Source organism: Sinocyclocheilus rhinocerous, unplaced genomic scaffold (genome assembly GCF_001515625.1).
Source record: "Sinocyclocheilus rhinocerous isolate Xijiao unplaced genomic scaffold, SAMN03320098_v1.1 scaffold831, whole genome shotgun sequence".
NCBI classification, from domain to species: Eukaryota; Metazoa; Chordata; class Actinopteri; order Cypriniformes; family Cyprinidae; genus Sinocyclocheilus; species Sinocyclocheilus rhinocerous.
The window spans coordinates 1,210,336-1,232,703 of record NW_015641020.1 but is presented as its reverse complement, the minus strand read 5'-3'; the positions used below and the strand labels follow the sequence as shown (position 1 = coordinate 1,232,703).

The following is a 22,368-nucleotide window of genomic DNA, read 5'->3' as shown; positions in this document are numbered from 1 at the left end:
TTTCACTCCAATCTTCCCTTCCAAGTCCCTAAGGAGCGGATTACAGTTGATGCTCTTGCCATAGAGAGCAGCCTGGTAATGGCTGGAATGGATTTGGAAGCCCAGGCAGTTAGAAAAAGTATCTGGACTTTCCTAAACTAAATCTCTGCCTTAATAGCATCTTCTTGAAGCTACATTTTGTCAGGGAAGATAGTGTGAGTGGGTTTCTCTGTGTATATATGTGGTTTGTGACCTGTACGGAAGTGTCCCTGAGCTAAGGACACACTTATAAAGTCTCAATCAGAAGAGTCTCTCCCTAGGCGCAATGATCAACCTCTCAAGAGACTGTGTGCTCAGTGAACACATTTGAGGAGAAATTAACCTGGATGCGGTCTTTGGCGTGTTCCACTGAGACTTCCCAGAGAAGTATTCACTCCCTAATCTCTCTGACAGACACAGTCTGCGTCTGAAGAGGATTTTAAACCTTTAAATCTGTTCCAGTCTTTGCATGAAATACAGATGACTTTTAATGTGTTTGAGCAAGCGAGAGAGATAAAGAGAGAGGAGAGACTTATGCTCATAATAGCATACAGTATACTACAGCACTCATGGGACTTTTTGTTATTTGATTTTTTTTATTTTATATTTAATTTAAATTTTTTTATATGTATTGGCAGTAATTATAGATATTCAAATTTAAAGTGAGGAAAATGCAGTTTTTCAAGTATTTGTGGATTATGTATTTTTTTTGTATACAGGTGCATCTCAATAAATTAGAATGTCATGGAAAAGTTCATTTATTTCAGTAATTCAACTCAAATTGTGAAACTCGTGTATTAAATAAATTCAATGCACACAGACTGACGTAGTTTAAGTCTTTGGTTCTTTTAATTGTGATGATTTTGGCTCACATTTAACAAAAACCCACCAACGCTTCCTGGGGTGTTACGCATTTTCGGGGGAAGGGTCCATAGGTCCTCATATGGCTTGTTAACTGAGGGGTGTTACAGAGTATTTGTTAAATATAGCTAACAAAATATATATTGTGTGTTTGATTGGTCCAGACGCTACAGTGATGTGATGCTAAATTTCTCCAAATCTGTTCTGATAAAGAAACAAAGTTTACATCTTGTATGTAGGTCATCTAAGTGTAAGTGAATTTTCTGCAAATTTTCATTTTGGGTGAACTATTCCTTTAAAATGTATTAGTATATTTCACAATAAAGGAGCATAATTGGGATAGGAGCTCATAAAATGGTAAATAAATAGTACAATAGTACATAAATACATGTACATAAATACCTTTATGGTTTAGACTCAGTCAATATACCAAAATGCATAAACATTAAAGTGACATGACATGTGGCCAAGTATGGTGTTCCATGGTGCTCTGCATTTTCTGCATCACTAATCACAGCAGTGAGTATAGTGAACACACACCCAGAGCAGTGGGCAGCTATTTTCGCCCGGGGAGCAGTTGGGGGTTCAAATGCTTTGCTCAAGGGTCTCACCTCAGTCGTGGTATTGAAGGTGGAAGAGAGCGCTGGTCATTCACTCCCCCCAATCCCAGCCGGTACCGAGACTCGGACCCGCAACCTTTGGGTTGCAAGTCAGGCTCTCTAACCATCAGGCCATGATTGCCCCTGAACAGCGGCTTCAAAACTGCAGGCGGGCTCGTCCAGGATATGAACCCGGGACCTCTTGCACCTGAAGAGAGAAGCATACCCTAGAGTAGACCAACAAGGCACACATATTATATATACGTAAATACTAATTGGAAATGTTTCCTACCAGCACTCAATACTAAATAAAAAATATGTTTAAATGCAGTTTTTCTTGCGGCTCTGTTTGCTATCTTGAAGGAGATTTATTTGTCAAACGTCACGGTGAACTATGAAAAATGCATGCACAGCTGCCTCACAGCAGTTACATGCCTGTGATGTCTGAAATTGCTATCTAGGTAGGAATCTCCCTAGGTTTTGACACAGAGTCTATCTATCTGTTTGGAACTTTTGGTAAATTATTGGACTGAATTAGATGCTTGAGATGCGCATGAATGTTTGTGTCTTACTGCTTTATAATGCATTTTGCAATCTACGGTATATACTGTAGTCATGAAGTCTATATAACAGCAGGAGTGTAGTGCTGTATTTTAACAGACTGATTAAAATGGAATAGGTCTGTCCTCTCTGCCAGTGCAGTCTCCATCCTTCACTGGACATGCACTATTAAAATTAAAGCATTCACATGTGCCAAAAAAGAAATACGCTCGTTTATGCCCTACCCTTGAGTAAGGCCCAAAATTTCCTCAAAGACATCACAAAGACTGCAGCAGTAACTTTTTGGTGTACAGACCCACATATACATACACATAGACACAATTGTTTTGTTCAATAACAGTGATAACTTTCTATTGTTTTCCATTGTTTTTGTACTGAGCTAATGATATTTGTTAGATCTCTCCCTAAACCTAATCCCTTGCAGAAACTTTATTGTTTATTTTATTTTATTTTATTTTATTACAATTTTATTTCGCTTCGCTCAGCTCAGCTCAGCTTAGCTTAGCTTAGTTTAGTTGAGCTCAGCTTAGTTTAGTTTAGTTTAGTTTAGTTTAGATCAGTGTACACAACCTGACAAATTTGAGATATGATACAAAGGAAAAAACTGACAAAAAGCACACCTCAGATTCTCTGGGGTCTCAGTTGAGTCTAATCACCTCTGACTCTAACTGGACAACCTGGTTACATCATGTTAGTGGTTTTGACAGTAAAGAAATGGCTACATGTAACTGTTCACGTTGTGGTCATCTCTTAGTCCTCTATCTTTGTCCTTTCCCAGATGTTTTGCTTGTCTTAGTCGACTCGTCTCTGTCCAACATCACCACTGGATGTCATAGTCATAACTCTAATGATTAAAATGGCTTTGACTCTGTGCCTAGAAAGAAAATCCTCCACCGAATCAATAAGTGTGCTGGCGGCAGAGCAACACGCAAATAGAGGCGTCACAAGCCATGACTAATTCAAACTTGCCGTGGGTTATAAAACCTTATTATAACACTCATTTGAATTAGGCTGCTGGTGAAGGGATCAGAGTCCCATTCAACCTGTATGCATACTGCTGCTGCTCAGCCAGCTAAATGTTTCCCCACTGAACTGAGGCACAGAAGGAGAAAAGGAAGAGAGAGGTATTAAAATCAGTATTCACAGCGTGTTTTAAAAGGTGTTTTTAGAGCATTCCTGTCATTTATTAAGCGGTAAAAAGCTGCTGACGCAAGTCAATTTCCTGGTTTTCTGTCCAAGTTGAATTAATTTTATTTTTATCAGCTCAGACATGAATATGAGGGGAATTGTGATGAATTGAGTGTGAAAAAAGGGAGAGGAATAGAGGTGGGGCAAAAAAATAAAGTGAGTAATTTATTTTGTATTCCAGGTAACATTTGAGAGACAGATGTGGGACAGTTTAAGACTGATGGTGGCAAGCAGAATTTCTTTTTAATATACCTTTTCCTTGCTTAATACACCAGGGTTAAGAAAAACACATCTATCTATCTATCTATCTATCTATCGTTCTATCTATCGCTCTATCGTTCTATCTATCATTCTATCTATCGTTCTATCTATCTGTCGCTTTATCGTTCTACAGTATCTATCGTTCTATCTGTCTATCGTTCTATCTATCTATTGTTCTATTGTACACTCATTTGAATTAGGCTGCTGGTGAAGGGATCAGAGCCCCATTCAACCTGTGTGCATACTGCTGCTGCTCAGCCAGCTAAATGTTTCCCCACTGAACTGAGGCACAGAAGGAGAAAAGGAAGAGAGAGGTATTAAAATCAGTATTCACAGCGTGTTTTAAAAGGTGTTTTTAGAGCATTCCTGTCCTTTATAAAGCGGTAAAAAGCTGCTGACGCAAGTCAATTTCCTGGTTTTCTGTCCAAGTTGAATTAATTTTATTTTTATCAGCTCAGACATGAATATGAGGGGAATTGTGATGAATTGAGTGTGAAAAAAGGGAGAGGAATAGAGGTGGGGCAAAAAAATAAAGTGAGTAATTTATTTTGTATTCCAGGTAACATTTGAGAGACAGATGTGGGACAGTTTAAGACTGATGGTGGCAAGCAGAATTTCTTTTTAATATACCTTTTCCTTGCTTAATACACCAGGGTTAAGAAAAACACATCTATCTATCTATCTATCTATCTATCTATCGTTCTATCTATCGTTCTATCGTTCTATCTATCATTCTATCTATCGTTCTATCTATCTGTTGCTTTATCGTTCTACAGTATCTATCGTTCTATCTGTCTATCGTTCTATCTATCTATTGTTCTATTGTTTGTTCTATCGTTCGCTCTATCGTTCTGTCTATCGTTCTATCTGTTGTTCTATCTATCTATCTTTCTACTGATCTTTCTATATAACATTCTGTCATTCTTTCTGGAAGGCCTATAAACCTTTTATAAGGTCTATACATTTTTTGACAAACTTTGCTTTTCTAGGTAAACAATTATAATAGTGAACTTTGCATTTTAATTGTAATACTTTGCAAAATTTTAATTGCAGTTCTGCATCCTGTTTGCTTCCTCAATTCAAATTCAGGAACCGAATTGGAATTTAGAAAAGGGATTGTCAGTTACATTTTGAATAGCACAAACCCCTGATATAGACATGCATAAAACAGATTCATATTGCCCTTCAATTCTTTAATTGGAACTGTGAGTCTTTTAGTTGTCTCTATGTTTTAGCATTTATGTAAGTTCACAATATTGTGTTAATATCTGTTAGTTTAAGTGGCATGTTTGTTTGTGTTTGTGGTACAGAGTGTAAATAAGGACTCTCCCTCCCTCTCTCTCCCTCCCTCTCTCTCTCTCTCCCTCTCTCTCTCTCTCTCTCTCTCTCTCTCTGTCTCCCTCTCTGTCTGTCTCTTCTGTCGCTTTAAGGAAGCATGAGGCAGGTTTAATTTTTTAACGCTCCAGACCACAACAGCAGCCATCGAGAGAGAGAGAGAGAGAGAGAGAGAACAGAAGAGGGGGAGGGAATAGAGGAATGAGAGGGGTGGGTGTGAGGACAAGAAGAGAAGGAGGGATTTTGAGTGATCGGAAAAGATGGGTTCTGACAGAGAGGGAGGGCAGAAAAAGGTAAGGGGAGGGTTTACAAAGAGATGGAAAGAGAGAACGAGGGAGTAAAGCAAAGCATGTTGCCAGTGTTGGCTCCGGAACTCACTGTGAGCGGGGACGGGAGGGAGGGAGAGCAAAAGAGAGACTGAGAGTCACACATTCACACACTCTCTCAATCACTCTCATACACACACACATAAACTCTTACATTCTCGCACAGATTCAGAGGTGCCTTGCTGAAGAGACTCTGTTACGCACACCTGCAGGGGTGAGAATATTTTAAGCAGTGAATACTGGACTAAAACAGAATACCGGAGCACTGGGACAGACCCGACAGCACCTAGGGACTTTCTTCAAACGGGACCTTTACAGCATGTGAAGCCGGACAGACAGATATGTGCACCATCTATCCTTAACATTCCTTCATTTCATCCCTCCATCTGTGCCTCCCTCCCACCTCTCCTCTCAAGTGGTGTGAAGGACACGGAGCTACGAGTTCCTCAGTGCTCTCTGCCTGGTTGCCTTACGGGAGTCTGGGGAGGCTTGGTGCTCCCCTTCGCTCTCCTGCGCTCTCACTCGTTCATGAATGTCACCTCTATCTGCGGAAGCCCTTGGAATTTACAAACACTCTCTCAGGAGCTTGGGGAGAGGGAGCAAAGGGGAATGTCAGAAGGGCTGAGGAGGGAGAGAACTTCCGATTCCTTTCATCCTTATCCATCTGATCATCCACAGACATGAGTTCCATGGTTGACGACACCAGTTTTTGACTTTTACTTAGTGCGTCTGTCTTTGTTTTTTGTTTTTTGCAGTCATAGTGTCATAAATGCGATACTTCGGAATCAGGTAATGGAGTTTTACTAAGATTGTAAATATCTCAGGATATTGATCCTTTTCTCAGTAGGATCTGTATTTTAGTTTGTTTTATGCATCCATCGATCTTCTCCGTTTTACGAGGATCGCACTGATATGTTCCCTATTTACACATTTTTTCTGAACTTGCAGAATGATTTTTGATCTGTGAGATTTCTGAAGATCAATCCCACACTAAACTGTGGAAGGGAAGTGAGAGACCAGGGCTTCTGGGAGCCCGGAGCTTCAGGGAATAGAGTCGAACAGAGGGTATGGTGGTGCTGTGGTGGCTCACTTATCTTCCAGAATTCCAGTATAGCTCCATGGATCATCTGATGCCACTTGTCCTGTCCGTATGCTGTGCAACGAGACCTGAAATACAACAAACAATCCCAACAACGACAGCTGCCATTCATCACAATCACAACACCAGGAATTCTGCATTCCAGGGACTATTTTGATAGCCAAAGAAACAAATAAAGTTTATTGTGAACTTCACAAGTGTTTTGCCCCACCCCCTTTACCCCTCTAAAACCAAGCCCCTTTTTGTTCCCTATCAAGTTGTGACGCATTCTCCCCTTGGTTATTGTGGGAGACCCCGCTGTACTCCGAACATCTACAGACTCCTGCTCCTGTCCTCCGTGGCCCTGGGGGATCGGACAGGTGGGTGGCCCACTGACGCCCTCTGCGCCCTACGGGTGAGCGGGGCACAGCAAAATGGCTGCCCTCGCCAGCTCGCTGATCCGGCAGCGCAGGGAAGTCAAGGACCCCCAGGCCAACCGGCAGATTTCCACCAAACGCAAGCCTTGCCCCAAGAGCAACAAGTCGCTCTGCCAGAAACAGATCCTCATCCTCATCTCCAAAGTCCGGCTTTGCAGCAGTCGAGGACGAAAACTAGAAAAAAGACCAGGTGAGTTGCCCAAAACACTTCAAACTTCAAACCTTCTGTCTTGCTTGAAATACTCTTGAGTTTTGCTATATTCTAAAGACTGATCAAACAGAACGTGTTTTTTGCAGTGAGAGGCGCCTTTTTAAATTGTTTTCTATTGGCAGTGAGTGTTTTGCACGCTGTTTATGCGCCCAGGGTGCCTTGCGTTTTGGCCGCCTGCTGCACCTCGCGTTTTTGACTCTGAGCGGAAAAGCGCGTAACGTCATTCACGTTTTTTTTCCCATTGTCCAATCGAATGAATGGAGAGGTGGGCCTTCCGTTGTGATGACGGAAATTTACAGTTGCTGGGAACGTCCAGAGCCTGCAATGATGGAGGAGAAACTTGTGGTGGCTGTCGCAGGTTACACGGAGCTGTATTTTTTTCAAGTTTCTGCTAATATGACAGTTTACTTAACAGCAAACCAACGATTTTAGAGTGCTCGACTATAATCCTTCATTAGACTGACAGGACAGCTGACTCGGTGGTTGCCTAGCAACATTAAAAAATGCAGCTCACTGCTCTTTTCTAAATTAAAAAAAGTAAACCAAAAAAAGGCAGTGCGGTGCACCTCGCGTTTTCAAACCTGAAAAATGCGTTCTGTGTGATCTAAGTCTGTCGACTTCCATTGAGTTCAAACAGTGAGGGTGGCATTAGCAAATAGGATTGACATGGACATAAGAAGTAATGTCTTTGAGTTATGACATGTTAACTGATAAGTGATTGGTTTTGAAAGACCTCTGAGACCATGGTAGTTCAAAAATGAGGCTGTTTAGATGGCATATATAATATAGTGTCAGTCAAGGGTTATTGTTGACTATTCAGAAAGTATGACTGATCAAATCTAAACCCTTCTGCGTTCTCTTTCTTGCTTGCATGACATTTAACAAATTAATCAAATCATTAACCCACCTTCAAATTCTGTATGGCTTTCTTTCTTCTGTGGAAAACAAAAGAAGGTATTTTGACAATATTCATCCTGTTTTTGTCCATACAGTAAAAGTCAGTGGGGTTCAGTGTTGTTTTGAACCCCATTGTCTTTCACTGTATGGATAAAAACATTTGAAACATTGTTCAAAATATCTTCTTTTATTTTCAGAAGAAGAAAGAAAGTTGTACAGGTTTGGAACTGCATGAGGGTGAGTAAATGATTAATTTTAGGGTGAACTATCCCTTTAAGAATGGACATTTCCACTGTATATCATAGTGGGTATGAGTGAATGTGATCCTTGAGACTTTGAAGGTTGACTGTCATCTAGTCTCTACTGAAGAGCGTGTGTCGAAATAGCAAGTTTATGTTGTCTGGGACCCAGAGCTGCACGTCGCTTTGTAATCGTTCTGATCATTTCGCTGCATGTCTATGTACTGCTATTGACAACACCTGTTAATTTACGTTCACCAACGAACCTGATACACGCTGTGATCCTTCACACGCACATAAAAATGTCACAGTCTCATTTACGATGAAAGGTTCCAGTCTTTCCCTCCCTTCTATCCCCCCACCCACCAGTAGAAACCATGTGTTTGTGAGTGTGTTTGTGGGGGGGTCATACGTTTGCATTATTAACCCCAATGAGACGTTACCCTGTCTGAATAATCATTCAACTGAAGAGCCAGGTAGCATAGGACTGGTGGCTTATATTTTAAGATATCATGGGAGAACAGATAGAACAGAATCACATCAGACTGTTTTTGTGTGTGTCTTAATATTTCCTGAAAGATCACCTAAGTCTTTTTTTCTTTATAGCTTTATGAAAACTGCATTTCATATAAATGTTTTTATTCATAAAACAAAAGCAAAATTTTGCCCCTATATACATACATTCATTAATTTTCAGAAACATGCACAAATTTATAAAACATCAAACTGTTTATGCCATTAAAAGCATAGGGGACTGTAGAGTTTGATAAAGTGGATAATTGCTAACTGAAATTTACATTTATCCAAAGTGACTATCCAAAGCATTTTATCTTTAGAGGCACAATATTAAGTATAAGCACATTAGTATACATTATAAGGCAGAAGTGAAATGCACTCTGAAAATGCAGAGGAGAAAAGAGTGAACTATTTATTTATTTATTTTATGAAATATCATTATTATATTTAATTTAATTTAATTTATTTATTATATAATTTTAAATATGAGGTATAGGAAGTACTTTTGTTTATGGTTGAATAAATGTGATTTTGCAGTATGAATTTGACTTCATGACCCCTCTGGCTTTCTGGTTAAAAGATGGGAAGGGATTACCCAGTAAATGGGTAATTTAAAAAAAAAAAGAAAAAAGAAACTTTATTTTTTAATGCAAAGTACAATACTTTGCATGGCCTGAAAGAACATTGATGTAGATTTTTAAAATAGAACAGTGAGCTCCCCATGGCACATTTCAAACAGAGATAGTAACGGTCTAAAGAACTGCCTATGAATATTTGCATTTGTGCTTATGTTGCTTATGTAGAAGTACAGGTGAGACCTGGGTTGTATTTCTCACTGGGGCTGATTTTGGACCAGATTGTGGACTAGACCAGTGGGTGCCATACATAAGAGTACCTTAAGCTGGTTGTGGGGAATACTTGGAATTCAATGGGATTTCTATTCTGATTGTTGAAATTCATTACAAAATATGTTGAGAAAATATTAGGTAAATAAAAACTAAAATGGTAAAGTGTTATTTATAATGGTGATTTTTAATCAAATTAATGATAATCCTGTAAGTGGTGGTTGAGCCTTGCTGATGGGACTTTGTGGATACATAAGACAAGAAAAGTTGGGAAATACTGAGCTAGATTCAGTCATTCACAAATCCACTCTCCTGAGGGTCCCATTCTTTATTAGGGCCCAGCTGTGCACGTGTCACCAGGGTGGGATATTTATGACGTGTATCCCAAGTTAATCACAGTAATCACCATGGAAACCATAGTCCCGTAACACGGCATCTGCTGCCGCAAAGTGCCTCACGCCAAGTGGTAATTACACCTATGAAAAATGGTGGCAGTTGGTGGTATTTGACGCAGTAAAGGAAGAAATGTTTTCTGCCATTTTGGGGTGTATGTATAGGTTGGGCTGCTGCAGTAAAGCTCACATCCTATGCTTTTGTTATGTTAACGATGACTGGATGATTTTGCCTGCCTTTTGATGGATAGGATCAGAGAGAGAGCACTTATATAGTGTTGGCTTCTCAAAAGCACGCTTTTGCCTGTCAACACAAAACTAGAGAGGGAGCTGCTTAGTACATGGAGTGCTGTCTGCTTCTGTAGTTCCCTTTCCTTCTCTGATTCTGAATAAGAGTATCTTACATAAATTTTAAATCATCTTACTTTTTATTTTTGCTGTCTATTTCTGTCTTATTCTTGCTTATATCTCTCATGCTGCAAATGGGTTGACCGTTAAATAAAGTTTAACTTGATTAAATAATTAGCTGTTAGGATAAGATTCTAGTTTCAATGCAAGGGGTGAAATTGATAGACATTTCTACATGGTGTATATCATTAAATGTGGCACATTTTGATTTAGTCCACATTTAAATTTTTGGTCCTAATGTAATGTAATGTAATAAATATAAATATATTATATAATAAATATAATATAATTAATAATAGTACTAATATAATAACATAATATTAATGCTAAGTATTAAATCCTAAAGTAAATCCTATATTATATTATATTATATTATAGAGAGAGACGCACATCTATATAGCTAGATTGATTTTTTTAGGGGGGTGGGATTGAAACTGAAAATTTGAATAGACTCTGATGAATCACATGATGTTGACTATGTGACAGATTAAATCTGTGTCAATGTTCCTGAAATGTTGTGTCAAGTGAGATTAACAGACATTAATGACCACCGATCACCAATCACAAAAGCCCACTCAGCATTTAACAAGGTCATCCGCATCCCCCCAGCCCAACACTGCACCAAAACACACTCACACACACACTGAATACCAGGTGCACACATACACACACACACACACACACACACAGAGCTTGAGCTATGAATTCATTTGTCACTTTTAAATAGTGAGTGGGATTTTAATCAGCAAACTTGAAGGAAACTGTAATGATGCAAAGTGTTCTAATCAGAGACTGAACACACACACACACACACACACATACATTCTTCACCCGTAGGACAAGCTAAACATGATGTTTGTGTAAAGGTTATCCTTTTATCTCAAGAGTGTGTGTGTGTGTGTGTGTGTGGGTGTGTGGCAATTGATAACGGATATTTGTATGCGTTGCGGTGTTTGCAGATCGTTGGAGCACTTCATTGTTACTGGGTGATTCATTCGTCCACACAGTCTGCCTCTTATTAACACCTTCTGATTCATCAATAACACTCTCCTGTCCTGCTCTCCTCTTTTCATTCATCTCTTTTCCAACACTCTCCATTACAATTCCTAATCTCACCCAGGACTGTTGCCACACTCTCCCACTGTCTCATTATCTTATGGTGTAGCATCTCTTCTTACTGTGAGTCTGTCCTCTTGTTCATGCTCTCCTGTGTTTTCTCTCTCTCTGCTTTTTTTCTTTAAGTTTAAAGTTGTAATGATGTCAGCTGGCTAGGGCCGTTTGTCTCGTGTTGACAGTGGCACAGACAGTCATTGTGAGTATATAATAGTGAAGTTGCCTGCACTGTTTCTGGGCTATTGTCCTGCTGTTATGGGGCAACTGCAGACTACTGCCTTCAAGCTCATTAATCTGTGTTTGTATGTGGACATAATTCTTTCTCTTTGGGTTTGTAGCCCAGGTGACATGTATTCACCTATTGTCTTTCTCTTTTCTGTACTCAATTGTGTGCTCACAGATTAACAGCTTTACTATAATGAAGTGTTTTGGCTGTGTTTGGCTAAAGGAGCACTTAAGGCCTGTTCACACCAAGAATGATAACTATAAAGATAACTATAACAATAACTATATTAACATACTATAACATTCTGTTTTTGTAAGTGTGTGGTGCAGTTTTGTTGTCTGAGCTTTAATTGCTTAACCTCTTTAAAGCAGATATTCTGATTGGCTGTAAATGTTTTTATCATTTATCAGCTGGAAAAAATTGCTCTGAAAGTGATTCCAACAATATTGTTCCTCTGTGCCAATATCAACACAGATGTAATGTGGACTCTGTCATTTAGAATGATTTTGAAAACCATAACTTTATTGTTATTGTTACAGTTATCGTCCTTTGTGTGAACGGGCTTTTATTCATCATATTTTTACCTGTTTTAAATGAATAATCCAGTGACTTCTGTGAATTTATAGTGTCTCAAATCTAAAATCTCCCATGAGGTATGTGATAGAACAATATAAGATGACAGTTATTCATAAAAGGACTCTAATGTGCCATACTGCTGTATAGCCTTGTAGGGATTTCTTAATACCACAAACCACAGGACTGTGATATGCCACTGAATCAACTCATCATGAGGCTCTGGATTAATCTAATCAAGAGATGCCACAGAGATCTTTTGTATGAGGACTGAAAATACCGCGTGATGCCTCGTGATCCAATGAATAGAAACCAGTGTAGACACAGGAAGTAAATTAACGAGTGCCCTCAGGCCTGTGAGCACGGGACCGCTGCATGACTAGCACATGACGTTTGACCACCTGCTTCCTGCCCTGTCTGAAACCCTTACAAAACTTCTCTTACAACAAAAGAAATAGAACCTTGCATGACGATTTTAACAGACATACGTTTAAAACTCATAAGTAGTGAAAATGTATCCACTGTATGTGTAGCTTACTTATAAAATTGTATTGACCGTGGCCAGGAAAATACATATTCAATTGGTAATATACACTGACATTAACTTCTCGCTGGCCGAGTAGCTGATAGGGTGTAAACCATTTAGATTAAAAATCAGTTTAATCAGGTGGACCTCGACTTTTTCAGATCCGAGTCCTTTCAAAACCTGAATGAATTAATAATAATTAATTCCCTACAATTACAATTAAGTAATCAAAGTCATTACAGCCTATAGTGTAAATGTATGGGATTTAGTGGTGTTTTATTGAATAGTGTTGTTAAATCTGTTATTGGAGTATGTATAAATGTTAATGCTGGCCTGAAACTCTACAGCATCCATCATAAGCTCTGCTGTTTGATAGATAGTGTTTCCTCCTCCTCTTTATTTCTTTCTGTCACTGTTTTCTCCATCCCAGGATAGTGGTAGGTCACTGCCTCACGCTTTGTTTTATATTGATTGAGTGCTAGATGTTTTTTATCAGGCACATGTAAATTATACTGGGGAATCAGAGTCTGGGTGACCTCCTAGAGCTTCTCATAAAAATGTGTGTGTGTTGTAGTTGTTTAAATGTGTGGATATTTGTTGTTGTAACTTTAGTTTACTACAAATCAAATTAGATCCCAAGAAAGAGCCTCTGAAATGTGAACTTAAAAGAAGTTAAATCTGTAGGCTGTTTTTACCAATTCCATGTTGGCATGCTTAATTTGACATTTATTCATTATATCCATAAGTTTCTGTCTATAAAAATGTCCTTTTCTTATTAAACAGTTGTAGTTTTAAAAGGATAGTACACCTAAAAATGATAATTCTGTCATCATTTACTCACCCTTGTGTTGTTCCTTGTATGACTGACATTCTTCTATGGAACACAAAAAAGATACAGTATTTAAAAAAATGTTTAAACTGTTTTACTTGTACAATGAATGTCAGCAAGGTACAAAAATCGTTGCACTCCACTCACTGACTTTCATTATGTATAGAACAAAGAGAGAGAGATAGTTCTCATTATATCTTTCCGTATTTTATGTACTGCTGAAGAAATTGTCATTTTTGAGTGAAATATCCCTTTTGCACACTAATAAATTATTTTTGGACATAGATCAGCAAGCTAGACACTTACACACTGGTCAACGGCAGCAACCAAGAACCTCATCAATTAAAAAATGACAAATGCTGGAAATATTACAATGTGCAACCTCTAAAGTCAGCATCGCAGCTCTGCACCATATGGTGAGTATAATTCCGTTATACTGTATATCACAATTTTTGCGAAATGGAGGATTTGAAATCGAGATGTCAGTAAAAAGTATGGCAGGTCAAGCAAAATATTTTAGATCACTCATTAAAGGCAGTTTTCTTTTTGCCACTGTTATTGAAAGGATAGTTCAGATTTAGTTTTGCACACAAATATCACCGCCAATGTCTTGGCAGATTTAATTGATGATTTTATGTTTTGTCAAATTTGTGCTTGACAGCCAGTGTACTGTAGGTGACAGTTGTCTGTCAGTTGATCTAGGATTCAACTGCAAAATGTGGTGCTTATGGTCCAGATGTGGTGAGTTTACTCTTTACCAGTTGCGGGTTGATAGTGTAATATGCTGTACATGAACACATGAATAACATTCTGATGCAAATTTTTCTATTTTCCATATGAGGGAGGGTCAAGATTATTGAGGTTCTTATAACTGTTTTGAGAGTGGGTTAGATGTAAGCCTTGAGATCTCTGCCTGGGTAAAAGCATTATTGTGCTCGACATAATAATCTATGCAGCCGATGAGCGATGTGTATTCCTGTAGCTCTGAGACAGCCTCTCATGTACCACAAGCTTAATATATATTCCTGTGGGTACAATCGAAACAGTCTTTTAATACTGAAACAGCCCCTCTGGCAATATTATGTTGGCACTTGTGTCAGTTTTTTCATGCTTTTAGAAGCAGTAGATATGCAGAGATTAACAACACTGAAGAGTGATCTGAATGGCTGAAGTGGGAGCATGAAAGGGTTTTGTATATGGCACGGATGTGGTTGTAAACATGATCCAATGTTCTGTCCTTTGTCGTCAGGACAGAGTCATGCTGAGAGAATACTGCTGTTGTTATGTATGTGTGTTTTATTTGGATTGGTTCTTCCACTCTTATGTGACCTCAACGCTTTCCTGCCAAACTCGCAGAGGGACCTTAGCAGAGGTCACACGTGCATACAGAAACACACTGAGAGCTTCTTCTTTTATGGTAGTGTAACCCAAAACAAGATGACCAACTTAACAAGAGAAGAGGCATCAACAATTTAAACGCACTGAAAGCATCTTCCTTTTAAGGTGTGGTGAAACCCTAACCCAACATAAGAGGGAACAGATGCACAGAACAATGTTGTATATATAGTAGAATTCAATGTTGAATGATGTCTCTGGAATATTTATAGTATCAGAGTAACATGGGACCAGTCTCACCCATATACAGTACAGACAGATACATTAATGTGCATAACACGTTATATGCTATACACAGGTCTTCTAATTTAGGCTTGTGCACCATTTCAATCTGAATCGAGGATGCCTTTTAAATTCAAATTCAATTCAGAATTTAATTTTAATTGAGGTTCACTATAATGCCTAACAGTCATGTTCATTTTACTCTAATACTACTGAAAGTTCATTGTACTTAAAAGAGAAAAGTGACCTCAATAACTGATTATATTAAGTGTAATACCTGTTTCACACCGCAAGCGTGAGCTTCACGTCAGCGTAACTACAGTGTCACTGCAGCTGCAGACTCAATAGAGTATTCACACTGGAAGTGTTTGTACAGCGTCACAGCAGCGGCTTCAAAGCTACATATTTCTTTACATAGACAACTATGAGTTTGTTTTAGAAGTTGGTCAGTTATAAACTTTTGATAAATAGATTTGGATAAATAGATTTGAAATGCCACAAAATTTCATTTTAGTTTATATATTTCATCATATGCAATGAATTGATCTTTTTTGGACCAAGGGTTCACTTGAATTCCTTGAATGAATTTCTTTGAATTGCATTTCCGTAAACTCCTCTTTTTGATATTCCAATTGAATATATACCCGCATACTTCAGTGGCGCCGTGTGCATGTTTTATGGTAGTGTAACCCAAAACAAGATGACCAACTTAACAAGAGAAGAGGCATCAACAATTTAAACGCACTGAAAGCATCTTCCTTTTAAGGTGTGGTGAAACCCTAACCCAACATAAGAGGGAACAGATGCACAGAACAATGTTGTATATATAGTAGAATTCAATGTTGAATGATGTCTCTGGAATATTTATAGTATCAGAGTAACATGGGACCAGTCTCACCCATATACAGTACAGACAGATACATTAATGTGCATAACACGTTATATGCTATACACAGGTCTTCTAATTTAGGCTTGTGCACCATTTCAATCTGAATCGAGGATGCCTTTTAAATTCAAATTCAATTCAGAATTTAATTTTAATTGAGGTTCACTATAATGCCTAACAGTCATGTTCATTTTACTCTAATACTACTGAAAGTTCATTGTACTTAAAAGAGAAAAGTGACCTCAATAACTGATTATATTAAGTGTAATACCTGTTTCACACCGCAAGCGTGAGCTTCACGTCAGCGTAACTACAGTGTCACTGCAGCTGCAGACTCGATAGAGTATTCACACTGGAAGTGTTTGTACAGCGTCACAGCAACGGCTTCAAAGCTACATATTTCTTTACATAGACAACTATGAGTTTGTTTTAGAAGTTGGTCAGTTATAAACTTTTGATAAATAGATTTGGATAAATAGATTTGAAATGCCACAAAATTTCATTTTAGTTTATATATTTCATCATATGCAATGAATTGATCTTTTTTGGACCAAGGGTTCACTTGAATTCCCTGAATGAATTTCTTTGAATTGCATTTCCGTAAACTCCTCTTTTTGATATTCCAATTGAATATATACCGCATACTTCAGTGGCGCCGTGTGCATGCTTATGTTTATCCACTGTTACTCCACTGAAGTCTCGCTAAGCAACTATAAATTTCCTCTGCTGATGGCTTTCTGTTGGCATTTTAGTTGAACGTTTGTTGTTGTAGTAAGTGTTGGGTAGGTCTTCAGATACAGATAAACAGAGGTGTTTTTTGATTGAGAATAGAGTGTAATGGCCAAATTCGATTTTGTACCTTAAACAGAAAATTCTGTCATCATATATGCTCCTTATGTCTCTCAAAAATCATGTGATTTCTCCCATTGAACAGAAAGGGTTACTGATAAAATGTCAAAGCTGCTCTTTTCTGTAAAAAGGCAATTTATGTGCATATGTCAAGTTCAATTGTAAGTTTGCTTAGTTTACCAAGAAAAGCATTTAGGTTGGATTTGAACAATGCTAAATAAAATCTGTACAACTAGACTTACACATTATCGCATATAATATAAAGTAGTCTGTTGTAGTTGGTTGTTGTATTGACTGGCCTTAACACAAATACTCAGATTTAACCGCACAGAAAACCCATGTAGCACATATCCATGAGCCCTCATTCCCCTTTAACACACTTGATGCATTTAGACCACGATGTCCTAAAACAGAAATGTCATTGTATTCCAGAGAGGTATTAGGTTATTTGGATTTGAGTCTCAGGTTTAAATCCCTCTGTGGATCAAATATACAAGCGTAGACAGAAAGACATGCACACGCACATACAAACACTCACAGCACCTCATACAAGGAAACTCGCGTGTCGTACATTCCTCTAGAAGTTCGCACCTGCTGGGGTGATTAATCCCTGCGTCTCTTGTGTGTGTGAGCGTTTGTGTGCATGTGTGTGTGTTTACCTCTGCACACATCTCAATTTTACAAGGCAGGTTTGATAACAGGTGTGTTGGAGAGGGGGAAAGAATTCTTTTGATCTTATGTGATGCACACACACACACACTGCTTTTAACACAGGCTCATAGCTAGCATATGTGTGCATGTGTCAGTCTCTCAACAGTCCGTGACTTTGCCAAGGTCTTCGCTCCTCACTGTGACCCCAATGTACTCTTGTGTTTCTCTCAGATCAAAAATAAATAAGCAGACCACCATAACATTGACTTTCTATTATCCGTTATGGTGTGTTAAGGCCAGGGCATACTTCTTTTTCTGTGTTCTCCTCCGTCTCGCGCATAACTTTCAAAGTATGCTCAACTGCAGATGCAGATGAGCGCGGATAGACGAGTTTGACACATGCGCAGTACCACCTCGTGGGCTCGTTCTGTCTCAACATTCACCTTGTGCCTACGCTGTTGTACGAGGACTCTTTTGATGATGAAAATTACATCACGCGGACAGTGTGTGACCGTCGCGAAATGCAGACGGTCGAAATAGACACTTAATATTTAGTAATATCATCGATTTGATGGCACTGACACTATTGGATGAGAGCAAAACTTGAACTGGATTGTTTTCTGTAGAGCTGCTTCATAGCTGAATCGAATTTGTTTGTAATTGATGAACATTGCAACATCAGCACTGTTATTGAACAGAACTGAATTAACATTGAACTGACTTGAGCTGAATAAGGACATTATTGTCTTCAGTTGAGCTGTTTATCGCTGAATTGAACTTGTTTTATAATTGCTGAACTATACACAGTTGTTGAACTGATCTGAACCAAGACTAGAGCTGCATGACACTATTGTCTTTTTAGAGCTGCTTTACAGCAGAATTTAGTTTTGTCTTATATTTGATGAAGTTGACATCGCTGATTGCTACTTCCCTGTTTAATACTGTGAAGCTGCTTTAAAACTGTGTATAAGGTGATTTGTAAATAAAGATGACTTGACCAAATGTACATTACATGCCATTACTTATTATACGTATTTTAAATATTTAGTTATGTACAATATTCATCTAATTAATATAGTAAAATAGTATAGTAAAAATAGATAATTTTCAAATATACATCAGTGAATTTGATGCCAATTTATAATTATGTCATGCACATTTTTACTTCTTCACATTTTTATTTTTGAAATTTAGTAGTGGTGAATTACTTTAAGAAATGCAACTTCTCTGAGAATATATAAGTGTGCTTTAGCATGCTATTAGATCATTACCATCGTAAACTCTTTCAGAGAAGCAGCATTTCTAAATTCATCCTTTTTTAAACCAATACAACATCAAAGCAATACAAATTCACATTATTCAGAAAATTACCATCAGATTTCAAATCGCCTGTTCCCATTATTAGGCATAATCTAAATGTCTTTTTTTTTTTTTATGAGAACTATAGTTTTGTGCAATAAAATGTTACATATATTAAGCCTTTTTATGTGCCAATCTATGCTATTTTTTTAAGAAGGTTTTTTTTCCCCAAAAATTGGATTTTAAATGTTGCACTCTGTCCAGCTGCTTCTGAATGCAACATTTAAAAAAAAATTGTATACATTTTATATGATCAAGGTAGACTTAATGTTGACAAGATAACATACAGTATAATATCCTTACATTAAGCAGACACCTACACATACATTTAAGTTAAATAGTGTGTAGGTGTCAGCTTGATGTGATGGTATTGATAGATAATATCTTGCTGACTTTAAAAATGTTACATCAGCTGGTGTTATTTAAATGTCTATTCAAGTAGTGTGTCACATGGATTAGCTGTTATGTTATGGGATACATTGGTGTTTTTGGTTTTATTTTGTATTAACTCTATAGTTTGTCCTAAACAACACACAAAAATTCTAACTATAGAATAAATGAGATGTGAAAGTAAGGAGAAAAAGCATTATGACTGTACTGTATTTGAGTGCTGTCAGTCATTAAAAATATAAACAACACTCTCAACAGAACATGTTTTAGAGCACACTAGAGTTACAGAGACCCTAAGAGGGGAGCATGGGACTTTCTGTACATCAGTATGGTACTTATGCCCAATGTGTGGACTGACTCAGACACGTGTGTGTGCTTCAGTATGCATGTGTGTGTCTCATGGGTGATGTATGTGCGTGCAAAGTGATGAGTGGAGTTGCGTGTAGATGCTGGTTGTTGTGCATATGTATGTTTGTGCATACAATATGTTTGTTGTTTACATGGTTGCGTACCATGTAGTCTAAGTATAAGACAACAAATTTAAATTATACAGAATTAATTTTTTTATAGAAAGATAGTGATATAAAATGAATAAGAAATATTTAAACACCCTTTAAGCTCTCACGCACAAACAGGTTCCCTTCATGCACATAAAGCTAACACGGTTGAAAATATTTATACTGACAGATGACCCATGGAGTTTTTATTCTTTCTGCAGGAAAACATTTATCGATATCTTTCCTGCAAAAATAAGGAATGAGTGGAGAATGGCAAAAATATGAACTGGCCATCCATGCACAGAAAGAAATAAAGATGTGTGTATTGATCGCAAGGAAATGAGCAGCTCTTGGCATAACTGTAGATAGTGTGCAGTAAACAGCTTTTAGATTTTATGGATACAGACTGATATATTACATATGAAGACAAGTGACAGTGAGATTTTACTGAGATGACAAATTGCTAAAAACCGAAATGATGATATTTGCTGAGGACTTAAATTTGAGACTATTTATTAAATGGTTTAATTTTATAAGTTTGTCGAATTTGTCGACCATTTTTCTGACATTTAAAGTTAAATAGGCTATTTTGCTGTTGTTCCTTTAAGATTTCTATGTATTTCCTCTTCACTTGTGAAATGATCAACAATGTTGTCATGTAAAGTATCCAGTTGTCACTTTTTCTCAATAACAGCCTCTTTGCAGAGTCTGCATTACATTGTGGCAGCCAGGATCACAAAAGAATCTGTGCTGAAATGTGCCATGGAGTCTTTCAAGGTTTGCCTGACATGGTCAAGGACATTGTTAAAAATTAGTATCCCCACTTCCACACTGCAAAAAAATATTTTCTGACTTTTGTGTTTTGGTCCTGTTTTTAGCATAAATATCTAAACATTCTTACATCACAATGCATTTACTTGAGAAGCAAAATTACTTAAGATATTAAGTCTTGTTTTCTGGAAAATGTATCAAAATTTTGTTAGTTTTTGCTTAAAACAAGAAAATATATCTGACAATGGGGTAAGAAAAATAATAATCTTAAACTCTCATAATCTCTCAAAGGCAATATGCAAGATTTTTTTTTAAAAATATATTTTTTCTTGTTTTAAGCAAAAATGCTCAAAATTAGATAGGCCTACATTTTTCAGAAAACAAAACTTAATATCTTAAGTAAGTTTGCTTCTCAAGTAAATCTACCTTGATTTAAGAATATCTGTTTAGATATTTGTAATGGAAAACAAGACAAAAATAGTAAGTAAGAAAATCGCACTCGGTTACTTACTTAACCTCGGTTCCCTGAGATACGGAATGAGTACTGCGTCTGTTTAAGATGCTTGGGGAAAACTCCTTTTTCTCCGATGACTGAAGCCTTTCAATAACGCAGTGTAACTGCACGGCCATTGGTTCGTGCAGTGAATAAAAAACAAACCAATGGCTCGGCAGCGAAGCCCGCCAGAATGGGCGGGGTCATCTGGCTATATAAGCGGCACATCGCCATAGGATCCTCAGGTTACTTCGACTGAAGCGACGTCTGAGTCGTGCAGCTACATAGCATGGCAAAGTACGTAGTACTTGTTCCGGTTCTCAGGGAACCGTGGTTACGTTAGTAACCGAGTACGTTCCCTATCAATATTCGTAACCGGATAACCCTTGGTGCGGCCACCGAAGCATATGAATAGCTGATCCGACCGCCTGAACGGGGCGGAATACTCAACATAGACTTTCAGCGCCCTGACGGGACAGAGTAAGTTCAACTCTTGGTCTTTCTCCGAAGGAGGAAGCGCCAATAGAGTTATTACCTGTGCTCTAAATGGAGTAGAGAGTTGGGGCATTGAAGGCCCAAAGAAGAGTATGCTAGCATAATAGTGTCAATTATCCATTTAGAAAGTCTCTGCTTCGTAACCGGATAACCCTTGGTGCGGCCACCGAAGCATATGAATAGCTGATCCGACCGCCTGAACGGGGCGGAATACTCAACATAGACTTTCAGCGCCCTGACGGGACAGAGTAAGTTCAACTCTTGGTCTTTCTCCGAAGGAGGAAGCGCCAATAGAGTTATTACCTGTGCTCTAAATGGAGTAGAGAGTACTTTAGGTACATAACCATGCCTTGTTTTCAGGACGACCTTAGAGTCATTGGGCCCGAATTCGAGGCAGGTGGGGCTCACTGATAGCGCCTGCAGATCTCCCATACTCTTTACCGATGCTAATGCTAGAAGCAGAGCAGCTTTAAGCATCAGGGGACGAAGGTCAATGAACTGTAGCGGCTCAAATGGAGGGCTCTTCAGAGCCCTCAACACCGTGGGCAGATCCCATGTAGGGACAGTGATGGGGTGAGGCGGGCTGAGCCTTCTAGACCCCTTCAGAAAATGAACAACCAAGTTGTTCCTGCTTTATATAGGACACTACCGTCATGCTGTCTGAGCGGACTAAGACGTGGTGTCCCCTTAGGTCTGGCAGAAAGGTCCGAAGGCCCAGACACACTGCCAGCATTTCCAGGCAGTTGATGTGAAGCCGGCCTTCCTCTTTCGACCAGTGGCCGAAAGCTGGCTTGCCATCGCACAGCTCTCCCCAACCCGTGTTGGAGGCGTCTGTTGAGACTTCTGTAGACCATTCCCAGGGGCATGCCCCGTTCCATCCAACAAGGATCTTTCCAAGGGGCCAGGGCTGATACACAGGCC

General features: G+C 38.5%; 1 protein-coding gene across 1 annotated transcript in view; it reads left to right on the top strand.

The window, feature by feature from the left end:
• The first annotated feature begins 5,127 nt into the window (after positions 1–5,127).
• LOC107753963 (fibroblast growth factor 11-like) overlaps positions 5,128–22,368 on the top strand; it is a 58,574-nt gene continuing 41,333 nt past the window's right edge. The window contains exons 1-2 of the mRNA XM_016570255.1: positions 5,128–5,938; positions 6,098–6,854. Coding sequence (XP_016425741.1) covers positions 6,662–6,854 — 193 coding nt within the window. The 5' untranslated portion in view covers positions 5,128–5,938; positions 6,098–6,661. The remainder of the gene's footprint in view (positions 5,939–6,097; positions 6,855–22,368) is intronic.